Source organism: Haliaeetus leucocephalus, unplaced genomic scaffold, assembly GCF_000737465.1.
Source record: "Haliaeetus leucocephalus isolate CR32 unplaced genomic scaffold, Haliaeetus_leucocephalus-4.0 Scaffold251, whole genome shotgun sequence".
NCBI classification, from domain to species: Eukaryota; Metazoa; Chordata; class Aves; order Accipitriformes; family Accipitridae; genus Haliaeetus; species Haliaeetus leucocephalus.
Window position 1 is genome coordinate 2,664,539 of NW_010972687.1, and position 14,036 is coordinate 2,678,574.

Sequence of the window (14,036 nt, forward strand, 5' to 3'; positions counted from 1 at the left end):
TTATAACCTTTCTGACAGATGATGCATATTTATTCCTAGAAATTCCCCAAAGAGACTCCTCATTCTTCAGGCAATTTCCATGCTTCACTATTCCTACTACAAGAAAATGTTCATATCTAATCTGTACCTTCTTGCTGCAAATGAGGTCATTACTCTTTTGCCATATCCACAATGGGCAGGGACTATTGGTTATTTTTCTTTTTTGCCAGGGCAGGGCAGGAGGTGGAGTTAACGTGGGTACAATTATTACATCTCTATTCAACCTCGTGCTTCTCTGAACTAAGCAATTTCCATTAGCGGAAACTCAAAACTGTCAAAACTTCTTAAAAGTTGCACTGCTGTCTTCTGGAATAACTCCAGCCACTGTACTACTTTTCCAAAGTGTAACAGCCAAAACCAGACACTTACCATAGTCCAAATCTTATCAGGCGCAAGCCCAGCAGACATGTCATGGAAGCTGTAGGGTTATCTGCAGTGCTCAGGATGACTTTTAGCAATTTACTTGCAACTGACATTCAACTTGTCACCCACCGTAAGTTCTCTCTCCCCAGTCATTTAGGCATTTATGCCTTTGACCAGATGCTGCTGTTGATTTTTCACACTTAAATACCAAGTCCTATGCTTGTTCTGTGCTGAAATGCATCCTGTTTTCAAATAAAGTTACCTAATCTAAGATTGTTTTGAATTCTAATCTTGCTCTACAGCAAAGAAGCATTCACTCCCAATATGGTGATTATTTGCATGTTTAATTGTCCTGGTTTCAGCTGGGATGTAGTTAGCTGTCTTCCTAGTAGCTGGTACAGTGCTATGTTTTGAGTTCAGTATGTGAAGAATGTTGATAACACTGATGTTTTCAGTTGTTGCTCAGTAGTGTTTAGACTAGAGTCAAGGATTTTTCAGCTTCTCATGCCCAGCCAGGGCACCTGACCCAAACTGGCCAACAGTGTATTCCAGACCATGGGACATCACATCGAGTTTAGGAACTGGGAAGTGGGGGACAGGGATTCGCCGCTTGGGGACTGGCTGGGTGTCGGTCGGCGGGTGGGGAGCGGTTGCCCTGCGCATCATTTGTACATTTCAATCCTTTTATTACTACTGTTGTCATTTTATTAGTGTTATCATTATCATTATTAGTCTCTTCTTTTCTGTTCTATTAAATCGTTCTTATCTCAACCCAGGAGTTTTACTTCTTTTCCTGATTTTCTCCCCCATCCCACTGGATGGGGGGGGAGTGAGTGAGCGGCTGCGTGGTGCTTAGTTGCTGGCTGGGGTTAAACCACGACATTAATAAATATAATCTGTTTCAGCATAGATTAATATTGAAAATACTGATTTTTCAAACCCAAGACTCATCTACTCATTCTGACAGTGAATCACAACTATTCAGAATACAATTTTCCTAATCAACTCTACTGCATATTAATCTATATCCCTTCCCCTCTGTAGCTCGCTTAAAAATACAGCTGGGAAAAGTGTCAACATACTGAAAAAAACCCATGGTAACAGTTTTTCCTGTATCCACTGGATACATACACAGAACTTAGCTTAGTATGACAATTTGTCATACTGTCTAGTATGTGATTACATACTTGCTTTCTAGTAAGTGATGACATATAGCGTAGGCTCAAGAACTGCAGGTGAGCCGCTGGCACAGCTGAGTCTGGCTCTCTCCTCAGCCTGCTCTGTACTGCCTTTTAATTACCCTCTGATGCAGCCCACTCAAACTATCTCATTGGCTAAAACCTTTACATGAAGTGCTACCTCAATAAATGTTCTTTGTGGTAGGCCATTACAACTTCACTGTGTCAACTGTGGTGACCACCTACTTGCAGTTGAGCAGGGAGCAGGGGAGAGAGAGGGAAGAAGAAATACCTTCAGCCACCTCTTCGTAATGCCATCTCTCACTGCTGAAAGTGGTGCGACACATTCCTTCATCTTCCTCTTACCATAATGTTAAATGGAGGGTTTTTTTTTTAAGCCTCTGAAATGTCTTACTTCTGCTGTCTCATTTTTACTCTGATTTTTCTGGTTAGCTCTGCACGTTCAATTTTCTGCCTTCTCTATTCTTAGTATTTGACAATGAGCTCAACTTCTAAAACAGACTCTGAACCCTAGACTATCATCTTCTTCAGTTCTTCATATGTGGGAAGTACTACAGTTAGTAGAGCTACCTCTATCCTTTCAACATCCAAACCACTCTCCTGTTTCTTGAAGTAGGAGAGAGCACAGAAAAGCAGATCCAATGAGAGAAGGTGGAAGAAGACAGAACGGGACAGATAACACACAGAACAAAAATGAAGTAATGTGGACAGGAAATGACCAAACTGTGTGGAGGTAAGTAGACTGCAAGATCAGAAGGAACAACATGCATCACTGTCCTCCTATTTTCAGCCAGGTAAACGCTGTAGGTGACTTTTCTCAGGTCCTTCAACTGCTATTTGCAGGAAAGAGTAGCACGCACCAGCCAGATTTTCTAAAATACAGTGAAGTATGGGATGCAGGAGAACTGGTATCTTAATAAAATGCGTACAGCCCGTTACTGAATGCTTGCCTTCTCGGTCTACAAGTAACCTTTCCTGGTTCAACGTGTCTTGGATCAAGTTGAACATAACATTAGTCTGTGTTAAAGGCGCAGGTGAACAGCCACCCTACTTACTAGTCCTTTCAAGCCACAGCATCACATCACCATGTCACTTAGTAAGTCAGTTATAATTTTTTTTATTTTAACAGAAAAGCACAATTAAGCACTGGTCATTCTTCACTGAAAAGCCCTCTTCAAGACATTCTCCATGGAGCATAGCACTGACCTTTCCTGAGCTTCTAAGTCTCAGACTATTACTTGAATACTTTTCCCCCATTAATATGGGACTCCTCTAGTTCTTTTGACATCAGCAGCACTAGCCTGTTCCAGTATCATTATCTGACTTGTTTGGAAGCTGGTCTCTGCTACAATCCCAATTCTGTGTGAGCTAGAGGTATTACATTTGACAGGTTTGTTACATGGTACCCCTATCCACTGGTAATTAACTTGTGATACTTCCACAGGGGCCACAATTCCAGAATATGTCTAGGAAAAGATGAGCCTTGGTGTAAGTTGTCTGAATTCCTGACAGGACTGTCCTTAAAATGGACAAATTCTCTCACAGTAATATTAAGTATAATTATTTAAGTTCTTAGGTAAACCAGAGATAAGTTGTACAGTGTATACAGGATTATTATCACACAAAACTCAACTCTCCTACACATTAAACTTTCAATTTTATTTTATGCCACATACCTTTGGTGTAATAAAGAAGTACTGAGATGTGCTTTCTTTACAAGCAGTTTTCACAACCATTTCAAAAACTCTTCTCTCATTCATTGGATCCATTCCCTAAAAGAAAAAAGAAAAAAAAGTATGTTATCTCCACTATGTCACAAGCATCTATATAGTAAGAGGTTATATACTGCACTATTGATCCTCACCTGATTTATTTCATCTACAACCCTGAAAGGACATCTGTTGAGTTCCTGTAGAGCCATCAGGTACAACATAGTGGAAACACTTTTCTCACCTCCACTCTGATGATAAGGAGTCAATTCATGAAGTTCAGTGCTACGGTGGAATTTGACTCTAATGCGAATCCCGTACTTATCGTACTCCTCCTATAAAAGCCAGTATCTGTTAAATTCAGTTTCTCTGTACTACAGCTTATTTGATAATGACATGCAAATTAAAGGAAAATTATGTCAAGTGTTCTACAGGGGTCTACAAACTACTCAGGTTCAACTTAAGATATTAATTCAGTTTCATATATTTTCCTTAACTCTGATCTATTCTTGTTAGATGGGAGAATTTTCAGTACCACTCCCTCCCCACGACAATGACTTGTTAATTTCTGAATCCCTGGTAAGAAAGACTTCATACATATCAAGAACACTGACAAGAAAAAAAGTTCTTGGCTAGGAAAAGGAGGAAGCAGTGTCCCTATAAATTCCATTCATCGGAAAAAATGCATTATAGTACAGGATGCCATCAACTTGAACAGTGGGGTGATAGGGTGTGTGTGTGTGTAGGTTAAGACCTCATCTGAACCTCTTCAAGCGCAAGCAGTCTAATAAAATCCTTCACTTTTCCTCCACTAGCAGACTGACATACAAAACCCCTACAAAATCCAAGACAACAATTTGCCTTTCATAGTCAGGAAAACCACACATGACAATTCCAACCCTGGCCTTTTCTTTAACAGAAAACTGACACTTGTCAGAAGTCTGAGTCAATGATGTATAGGTGTGGGAACAACAGATGTGGTTCAAAAGAAGGCCCATGCAAAGAAATACATTCATGATTCGCAGAAAAAAAGAAATCTTTGGAGTACTTGCTAGTATTTCTGAAGTTCAGGTAAACTCAGTGCAGGGATGGGAATGGAATCCCCAGTGCAGAAAGCCCATGCTGATTGCTTACTGTTTGATCTACATAAAACACAATCTTTATATGCACCTAACAAGTTAATGAGAGCTACAGGGAAGATTCAAAAGTTTAAGGAATCCGAGTTCCAAGAGGTCTATCCATATTCACTGTGGAAGCATAAATCCTGTACTTGGAGGTCATCGACTCATGTTCTTCTGATAACACAACTGTAATGCTTAGGGTAAAAGAAAGGAGTGGAGGTGATTCCTGATGGTTACTCACAGAATACTTCTAGATTTAGAAAGGACAGTTGTGGCAAAGAGACAATGAGAAGCCCATCCCATAGAAGCTGGCACATGCCAGTTTGGTTCAGATTGCCACATACCACAGTCATCAAAAAGCATATGAACCTGGGTGACCTGTCAGAACCGAGTCCCATTGGAGGCTGGCTTTTATGAAGAACAAGGTCTAAAAGCCACCATGAAGTAAATAAGCCATACCATCTTAAAGTCCTAAAACTGCCTTAAGGAACTGCAAGTCTGGAGGAATAATTTTCAGCTTCTTTGCTACCTTCGGGTCTTGCTTTGGGAAGAGTAATGTACATACCAAATAGCATCTAACATTGGAGAGGATCTATCAAATCCTCTCAATTCAGCTAATGTGCTAAATCAGAAGACCAAGCCATCTTTTGGTGTTCCTGGTGTTTTACTACACCTGCAGGCAGACAAACATCCTCAGGACTGGAAAGTGTAAGGTCTTACACTGGTATTTACTTTCACGTACTACAAACCTCTGGTGCTTCTGGTGTACCAGTATTACAGAAACATGAACTGTGAAACCTTGAGGATGAGGCAAATGCATACACACTTTAGGAGAGAATGAAGGTGACCTGACGTAGTTATAAACTCACATTTGTAAAGTGCCAACTTTTTCCAATTTTGATGACAGATCACCATTCTTCACCCTCGATGTTTTCCCTGCTGGCAACAGGCTGGCACTTTCAAAGATAAACTGAAGACCTGCCTCGAGAAGGAGTGTTATATGACCATGACGGACACACCAGAACAAAGCAATGCTTAATGCAACTAAAAACATTTGCAAGCTGATTTTGGTTACCATTTCATTCTCCCCCACTATGGAAGAAATTTCTTCTTTGGCATTTAATGCAGCTTATCAGAAGAATAATTAGCTTCTTGGATTTGCAGATTGTAGTTTGATAGCCATGCCTCAATCAGGAACCTAAGAAGGAAAATCATGGGGCATGCTTTCAAAACAAATGAATGTTCCTGCACTGACCTTTCTGGAAGTGGTATTTTGCTAAGGGGAGCTAATAAGACATTATTCTAATCAGTGAAGATAACAGCACCATAGCTTAGATGAACTTTCTCCATTTTAGTAGGATTTGGTACTTGATTGTCAGGATCAATCTCAACACACCCACTACTGTGGTTGCTTATGACCAGGAACACTTAGTATAGCAGAGTGAAAAAAATATCCTTAAGTTCACAATTTAGTTCCTGTTTCTCCTCTAACAGATACTTGCAGAGCTTTTACTATACTCTTTGGAAAGGGATGGAGCTGTGGGACATCAAGAACACAACGACTTCATGTAAGGAGAAATAAACAGGACCTAAGGCCTCTAAGCCCACTGTACTTTCAGATGCACTGGCACAAACTGAAACTAGGCTTGAAGAAATGTACAAGCTACACACTGGCAAAACCTCCAGTAAAAAAGACCCACCCTCCAGCACAGCCGCAACGGCATCAGAAGTCAGGCCTTTGTTGCCAGACTACTGCGAATGCCAGTTCATGTAACTGACAGATATTCCAGGACCTGTCAAGAATGATGCTCAAAACTCCCTGTAGGGAATCGAGGAAGGCGAGGGTTATTACTACTAGCACTCTGAATTCTGGTTACCAAGTGCTACCAAGGAAAGTTAGAACATTCACCAAAGTTTCTGCTAGGATGTCAAGGAAGAACCTAGTGAAGTGTTTCACACAGTAGGTACTATCACCAAGGACATCATCAGATCTCAAGGTTCCTGCAGGGCAGGCTAACAGAGGCTTGAACTTCACTGTCACAGGAATATTTCTAACAAAGATAATTCTGCCTCAAGTGTCTCTCTTTTGACAGTTGCAGGTCAGGGCAAAATAGTCTCCTGCAGAGAAGAAGGGTAAGGAATCCAAGCTCTAGAACAGATCATTCACCTCTCTATTACAGGCATTGATCGCTTGACGAGAAAGTTTTAGTCATTGGCTCAGTACCACTAGCTAATCTCTTAAACTATTTGTGACATCTTTGCAAGAGAAAAGACCTTCCAAAGAACATATTCAGAAAGACAGTTCAGACTCCCTTTGCTTTTTAATTGCTTTACTGTTTTTTCTGTATACTCTCTCCCAACTTACTTTTACCTAAAAGATAGCACTTGTGTAATATAGATCTGATCCTGTAGGGAGCTATCAAAAGAACTGAAAAGTCCATGTTTTAATGTCCTAGTGTTTTATAATACTAGTTTCTATGCAAACATTTTAATGCAGTTCATGTAAAGAGCCTTGTCAGTCACTATTCTGCCTCTGATAATAACTACCGCTTCAAATACTTTAAGAAAAGCTGCTTGAGTAATTTACAACAGCAAAAAAATGTTTGAAGTGTCAACTTCCACTATTATGGAGTCTATGCATTACATATGAGAGTCTTAAAATCATCATGACAGAGATCAATTTAAAACAAAATACCTAATTTCTCTTCAGCCCACTGCACTGAGTATTTCTCCCCAAGGTACTATTGATGCTTTAAATTCTTCATCAGAGGTAAAACCTGCCTATAAATGTTACTGGAGGCATAACAGGCTGGGCCAAATGATTGCTACTTCCAAAACAGACAAAATGCCAGCAGACTTGAGTAGCAACTACATGTAGAACCAACTCAATACAACACAATAACAGTAGATTCAGATTTATCATCTAAATGATAACAGAATAGCACAAATTAGCTAAAAACGGAGAATTAAATCACTAACTTTATAAATCTGAGTTACAGCTAAAGTAAATACAACATTTCTAACCGAGCCCTTTAAGTTAGAAAAAGTTTCCAAAAGTCAGTAAGTTGAAGTTCTATGCATCTGGACAAAGACTCATTTTCCTTTAATCAGACTGATAAGTCAGTTCTAGCACAAAAAAAGTGTGTTTGTCAGTAAAAGGTTGGGTTTTTTTTTAAAAGAACATCTTTCCTACAATCCAAATGGCAATTTGTATTTTTTCTCTAGCAATATACAAGCAAAAGATGATGCACGAAAATGTTATTCTTCCATATGAAAAATAAATCATACCTCATTTTCCACATGAAGATCAACTTCACCAACACACTGCATAGAACTAAAGAAATTACTGAACTTCCCATTAATTTGCTCAATCAGCTTTTTCAAGGGGTTTAGCCACCTTTCTTTGACCTAGAAGTAGACAGATCCATGTAAAACCATTTTTAATAACTGGATTTTCCTTTAGAGACAGCTTTTAAATTCAAAAATATCATAATTACAGAAGCTAACAGCTCAGTTTACACTCAAGACAACTTGGAATGTTACTTTCTATTTCTCTATATACATTCTATTCTAATAAAGACATACTGATATGATACAGAAGTGATAATTTCAGTTATTACCTGTGAAATGTTTTGCTTATAGTTATCCAATTCCTTTTTCTTTTCCTCTAGATATTCTGTCAACTGCTGTATTTCTTCTATCTGCTTATTGTATTCTTCAACAACCTGCCAGAATAAAAAAAAACATGCAGTCAACAAAATGTTTGCCAATTCTGACCTTGACTGTAAAAATACCACACTGCACTGATTCTGTTCAAACACAATTATATAGATTATTGCACTGGACGCTGAACAAGACACCTTCCTAGCTGTAAAGCAAAGAACTGGATAGCATTGCTTATTTCAGGATACTGCAATTTTATTTTATTTTTTTAAAGGCACAGAACACACTGTTCTTTCAGAAGAACCTACTTAAAATTCTAATAGATGCAGAATCTGGCATTTACAGCACATTGTTCCTGCTGTCTAGCTTATGATACCAAGAGATCTAGCACAGAATGGGAAGCGAGTACAGTACGGGTGGAGGGGGAGGAATGGAGGGCGGAGGGAAAGCAGTGAACATACCGAAGCATTCAGGCCTGTGAAACAGGAGGCCCTGGTTTTCTCTTCATTCAGAAAAGCATCAATTTCCTCCAATGTGGTAGGAAGAGCCTGAAAAGCCTACAAGAGAAAGGATGCACGTGTTACACAGCAATGCTAATGAAGGACTCAAGTTCGCTAAAAAGAAATTGAATAAGCCATAAAATATTCTACTACTTTTAATCAGGATGTCACACATTCAAAATTTAACACAGGAAGATTCCCTCACAAACTATTCTGGACAAAAAAGGCTGGAAGTGCTACTACGTAACAAAGATTCACAATTAATTGCTCCTTAGTTGCCTACCTTGTGCAGGTACGGATGCTCACAGACTTGGTATAAGCCAGGGGCTATGCTAGTTAAGCCATGCAAATACTTCTAGAGGCTGGGAAGACCTCCAGGTAAGTAGGCTGGCCCAGATTTCAGTTCTTTTGCATTGCTCCATCAGAGCAAGATGCTAGAAAAATATGGCCTCTAATTATTTCTATGAACAAAAGACTATGGATTTTAATTGAAATTTCAGATCAAATTTTCACTCCTCTGTGCATAAAACAAAGTGATATAGGATATCCCAGCACTATTTAAATGTGCTTTAAAAGGGTAAGTAACAATATATGAGCCAACAGTAACAGAAGTACACATGATCCTTTACTGGTAGCCTTCTAATAAAAAATATGTAATATTCTTTGCTGGAGAAGTTAGAATGGTGTACAACATCCGAAATTTAAGAGATATGTGGAGATTTGTTTTTGTACATACAGTTTGAAATTCTTTTGGAAGACGTTGATCCGGACTGAGTTTGCAGACCTGTTGAGCTTTTTTCAGCAATTCCTTGCAGTTCTCTGTAAGAAGTCGCTTCCTCTCATCGAGTTCACAAAATCGTTGCTGTGAGAAAAGATATTAAAGATATTAAAATACACTTTTTTTTTCTTTAACTTTATTATAAATTTCCAGAGGTGACACTAGCAGACTGGCAACAAACAGCACCCGAATCAGGGAATGTAGGTGAAATCAGACTGCTTAAAGATCGAAAAATCTTTGTTTCGACACACAGAACTCATTCTGCCTCTCTGCTCAGAGTCAACAGATGCCAAAGTAAACTGATCAAAAGCCTGGTTTTTTTAATATAGCTAAATTTATTTTCTCTCAACTAGAGGACTGTGCATGTAGATTCAATATATGCCTCAAAATAGGCTATTTTACAGGAAATCTCCTATAAGCCAAAACACAACTACTGTGATACTTCTTTTGTATTAGCTCCCATTTAACTGTATTTATCTGCTTAGGAGAACATGGTGGACATGATGTACACCAAATGGTATTTTAGCTGAAATTTTACAGAGTAACCATAATTATACTATCAGAAGTACTTACTTTGCTGTTTCATATCCTACCTCTGTAATACAGCCAGCAAAATACAAAATGGAAACACACATGATTTTTAAACTAGTGCTGAAAAATAAGTGAAAAGCAGGTACCATTTCTGGTTTTGAACACTGGTCTCAAGGCTAAACTCTTTGGAACTTACTACAGGTAAGTGGCCAGCCCAGCCCTGTGACTTTCACAATACAATGTTACCACAACCGTAGTTAAAATACAATACACAAAATATGATACCTTCATGAAACACTAAGTTAAAGATTATCTCAAATAAGCATTGTTCAGGCAAAAAACTTGGGAAGCCTTAAGTATCTCCTCCCCTCTGCTCCCAGAAATCTCACTCACCTATCTCTATACGCATGGTCCCTACCACAGGCCTGCTGCTTCCAAATGCTGAGCTGCAGTGCTTGGGAGTAACAGCTTGCTGCTGTCTCCCGGCTCAGGTAAGCACCCAACTGCAGATAGCTGGGAACTGCCAACCACTTAGAAGTGAAAGGAGTACATACCAAGATACTGGAGCTTTTAATCCAAGTTATTTTACTACACATCTGCTCAGTGATTACACATGCAATATATCATTCTAACAGACAGTTACACCATGGGAATACACTGTTTTAATTTCTTTTAGAGGCACAAAATTCTAACTCAAAATCCATACGCACAGTATTTTGCTTCAGAACTTTCTTCTGACAGTTTGGGAAGTTTAATTATGTTCCTACATTTGGGAGAGCTTTATCCTCTCAATTTTTGTTGCTGTGTATTTCAGTTAAATATGGGAACCCTCCAGTGGCACAAAAATTTTGAAGTGTTCATTTGGAGATTATACAGTTAGATAAATGTTTGTTCTACATTTTTAAAATACAGGACACAGACACTGATAGCAACTTGCATTACTTTCTGGCAATTTAATTAATCTTTATTTACTAAATACCACAGAAGCAGTAGTAACAGATACAATCATGAGTGATCATCAGTGGAGTTCTCACAGTCACTCAAGAATTAGGGCTGCCATTCTCTACAGACTACATCAACTCAAAAATCCTGTTTTTCCTTCCCTCCACCAAGTACTAGGAAATAGATTTTGCATTAGAGGTAAGCATTTCACAATCTTCACAAACACACTGTAAAGATATTTTTCTACACTGTGTCGATGTTTTCAGAAGGGGGAAAAAAAAAAAAGACTTTTTTTGATTTTTTTTTTTCCCCCCCCCCCCCCATAAAGTCTATTGTAGAGAAGGAGGGAAATGTCACATGGGGGCAAGAAGGACTGGCGTTACAGCTATACAGATAAAACAGCAGTAAGTGGAGGATGGCCCTCCTTTTGGTTACAGCCAAGATCTTAGTCATTCTGAATTAGCACAAATAAAACTGTACACCACAATGCTTATGTTGCATTACGTATCTGTGTATGCCCTGTAATACATTCAATAAACAATTTTTTAGGAACATTTTAGAAAGTTCTAAATTAAAACTGGACTGTATTTTGGATCTGAGAAATTTAAAAGCCAACTGGCTTCACCTGAAATATATTTGACTTCATGATAATGAAGGCAAAAGATCCAGCAAAAGACAACACACCTGTACTTTTTTATACAAGAAACATGAATTTTATACTTAGGTGTTTGACCATTTCCAGAGCCAAAGTCAATTCTGAATCATCTGAAGTGGGGAATCTCAGCTCTCAATGGTACATAAAGCTCCCACCCGAAAACCTGCAGAGCTGCATGCAGCAGGATTTTAAGCTGATCTCTAGGCACTGAAAATCTGAAATAGATTCAACGTTGAATATGCCTGACCCAAGACTAAGGAAAGTAAAATTCTTCAGGGTGTGAAAAGGAAAATACATATTTGGGCAGAGGAAAACCTCAGCATTCAGCAAGAAGACTGGGAAGCAATAGACATTTGATGTGGTTATGAAGCACGTACTAGAATAAATGCACTGACAGTTCAACAAAAAGGTTAAGTCTCAATTTTCATTCAGCTTTACCAGTTGATTGTCATGGCCACATGCTAAATAAAAGTTAGATAAATATAAATACATGATAATACACAAGTTTTGACTCCTTCTCCCTCCTATATATTCAATAGTGCATGGCAATGTTAAGGTTCCTGTTCATTTCCTGAAGATGCCTCAATAAAACCATCTAGATAAAAAAGTAACTCTAAGTAGAAGGAAATTACTGTTTTGAACACAGATGCTACCATGAAAAATCATAGCCTAGACAGAGCTTTAAATTCGTTTCAGTCAACGGCATAAGAACCAACTTGGAAAGAGCTTTATCTGGGAAAGTTCCATACTAGTGCAGGGCTGCAATTACAGCTTCCTGAAAGGCATCTACCAAACAGCAGAAACCATTTATATTCTATATGCACAAGCAGCTTGTATTCTGTCATACTCATCAGTATTGCAACTGGTTTTGTGCAAAATAAGAAGCTGGTTAAAGAAAATACAGTTACCAGTAGCCAATGTTTTCTCATGAATTAGTGTCTGCATGCATGCTTGGTGACAGCATTTAATTATTTGAAGTTTGGAAATTTATACATAAAAAAACAATCTACATTTTCTTAAAACTTGGCTTAAGGAGCAAATGCTATGGTGTACATACTGAGTATTAATACCAATTATTTAAACAAATTTACACCAAATGAACCTGAAAATTAACAAGCTATCAAAGCAAGACAATCAGGCAAGACTCTTTGAAACAACCATCATAAACATGCAGGCAACTGTGCCAATTATCTAATGAGCAGATGGGGCTAACAATCCTCCCTAATGTTCAGTATGGGTCACAAACACATTTGCTTCTTAGGGTCATTAAATAAATTAAATACAAGGAGTTGTCAAAATAACACCAAGGTTCCCACTTGAACTGCAATGACAAAACACAAATCCCAGAAATCTGTTGTTGCTAGCTTGACTTGTTTGAAAACATGTACTTTTTTGGCCTTTCCACCTAAGTGATTAAAACCCCCCCACACCATAAAGCAACAAACATGCTGCTGTCTCCACAGTATCCCAGTGCCAAGACCTCACAAAAGGAACATACGTGATTTTCTCTTAGATGTACTAAGTGGGGTTTGTGTTTGCTTCAAATCTTAATCAGATACTTACTCAGGTATTATAAAAACTCAAGATTGCTTGACAAATAAACACCATGAGTAAGCACTAAGTATTAACAAAGTTTTGCAGCTTCTTCAGCTGATACCCACCATTCCAATTTTAACGAATGCATCACAACTAGCACATGACCCACAAAAATGTCTGATGATTAAATAGAGAATTAATGGTCCCATAATTGTAACATTTAGGCTCCAATTTAGTTCACAACACAGCTTTTGTACAACATACTTATTTCTATTCCTGTTTGGCTTCCTCCTTTTTTGCAGGTTTATTTATTTTATAAAAACGTGCAGTAACTGTTTGCAAGACTTCCTTGAAGTGTTGCAATGGCATCCTCACAGGCAGCTTTGGAGCAAGACTACCTTAACACAGTACTGCTGTAGAAAAAAATTTATCACAGCCAAAGCCACTAAGAAGTTAGAGGGAAGGGCCAATTTAAAGATACTATTTCAAATTACACTTAGAGATGAAGCTGAGAAAGACGGAGTCTTCCCCATGAAAGTGCATCTCTTAAAGCTGAAAATAAGAAATAATACTGAGTGTACAACATACATCATTCGCAGGGCAATACAGGAAAGAGGACTTCTAAAAAACAGGCTAAAGACTTAATTCAAAGATTCAACATCCAGTAGTATATGGGGAAATGTGGCTTTGGACTTCCATGTACGTGAAAACTTAAGATGCACTTGAATACTCAGAATAGTTTTCCTCTGGAGCAGTTAAACTTCTCAAAATTCTAATCACTGGGATTACTGATTTTATGGTTTTTTTTCTGTTTTAATGTTCCTAGAACCAACCAGCCAAAATGTAAGCTCTGATATGATTCCCTCTACTTATGTGGTTGAATGTACTCCAGTAATGACTAATAGGACCTCAGCTAACGTAAACACGTCTTCACTATGGAAGGAAGCAATTTGTGTTTAACCAAGAATTATCAGAACATTTACCTTACAAGTCCTCTCTA

General features: G+C 38.4%; 1 protein-coding gene across 1 annotated transcript in view; it reads right to left on the minus strand.

Annotated features, from left to right (window-relative positions):
* SMC5 (structural maintenance of chromosomes 5) overlaps nt 1-14,036 on the minus strand; it is a 53,585-nt gene that overhangs the window by 363 nt on the left and 39,186 nt on the right. Inside the window, exons 18-23 of the mRNA XM_010568610.1 lie at nt 9,331-9,456; nt 8,556-8,651; nt 8,052-8,156; nt 7,720-7,839; nt 3,466-3,645; nt 3,278-3,373 (exon numbers count right to left, since the gene is read on the minus strand). Coding sequence (XP_010566912.1) covers nt 3,278-3,373; nt 3,466-3,645; nt 7,720-7,839; nt 8,052-8,156; nt 8,556-8,651; nt 9,331-9,456 — 723 coding nt within the window. The remainder of the gene's footprint in view (nt 1-3,277; nt 3,374-3,465; nt 3,646-7,719; nt 7,840-8,051; nt 8,157-8,555; nt 8,652-9,330; nt 9,457-14,036) is intronic.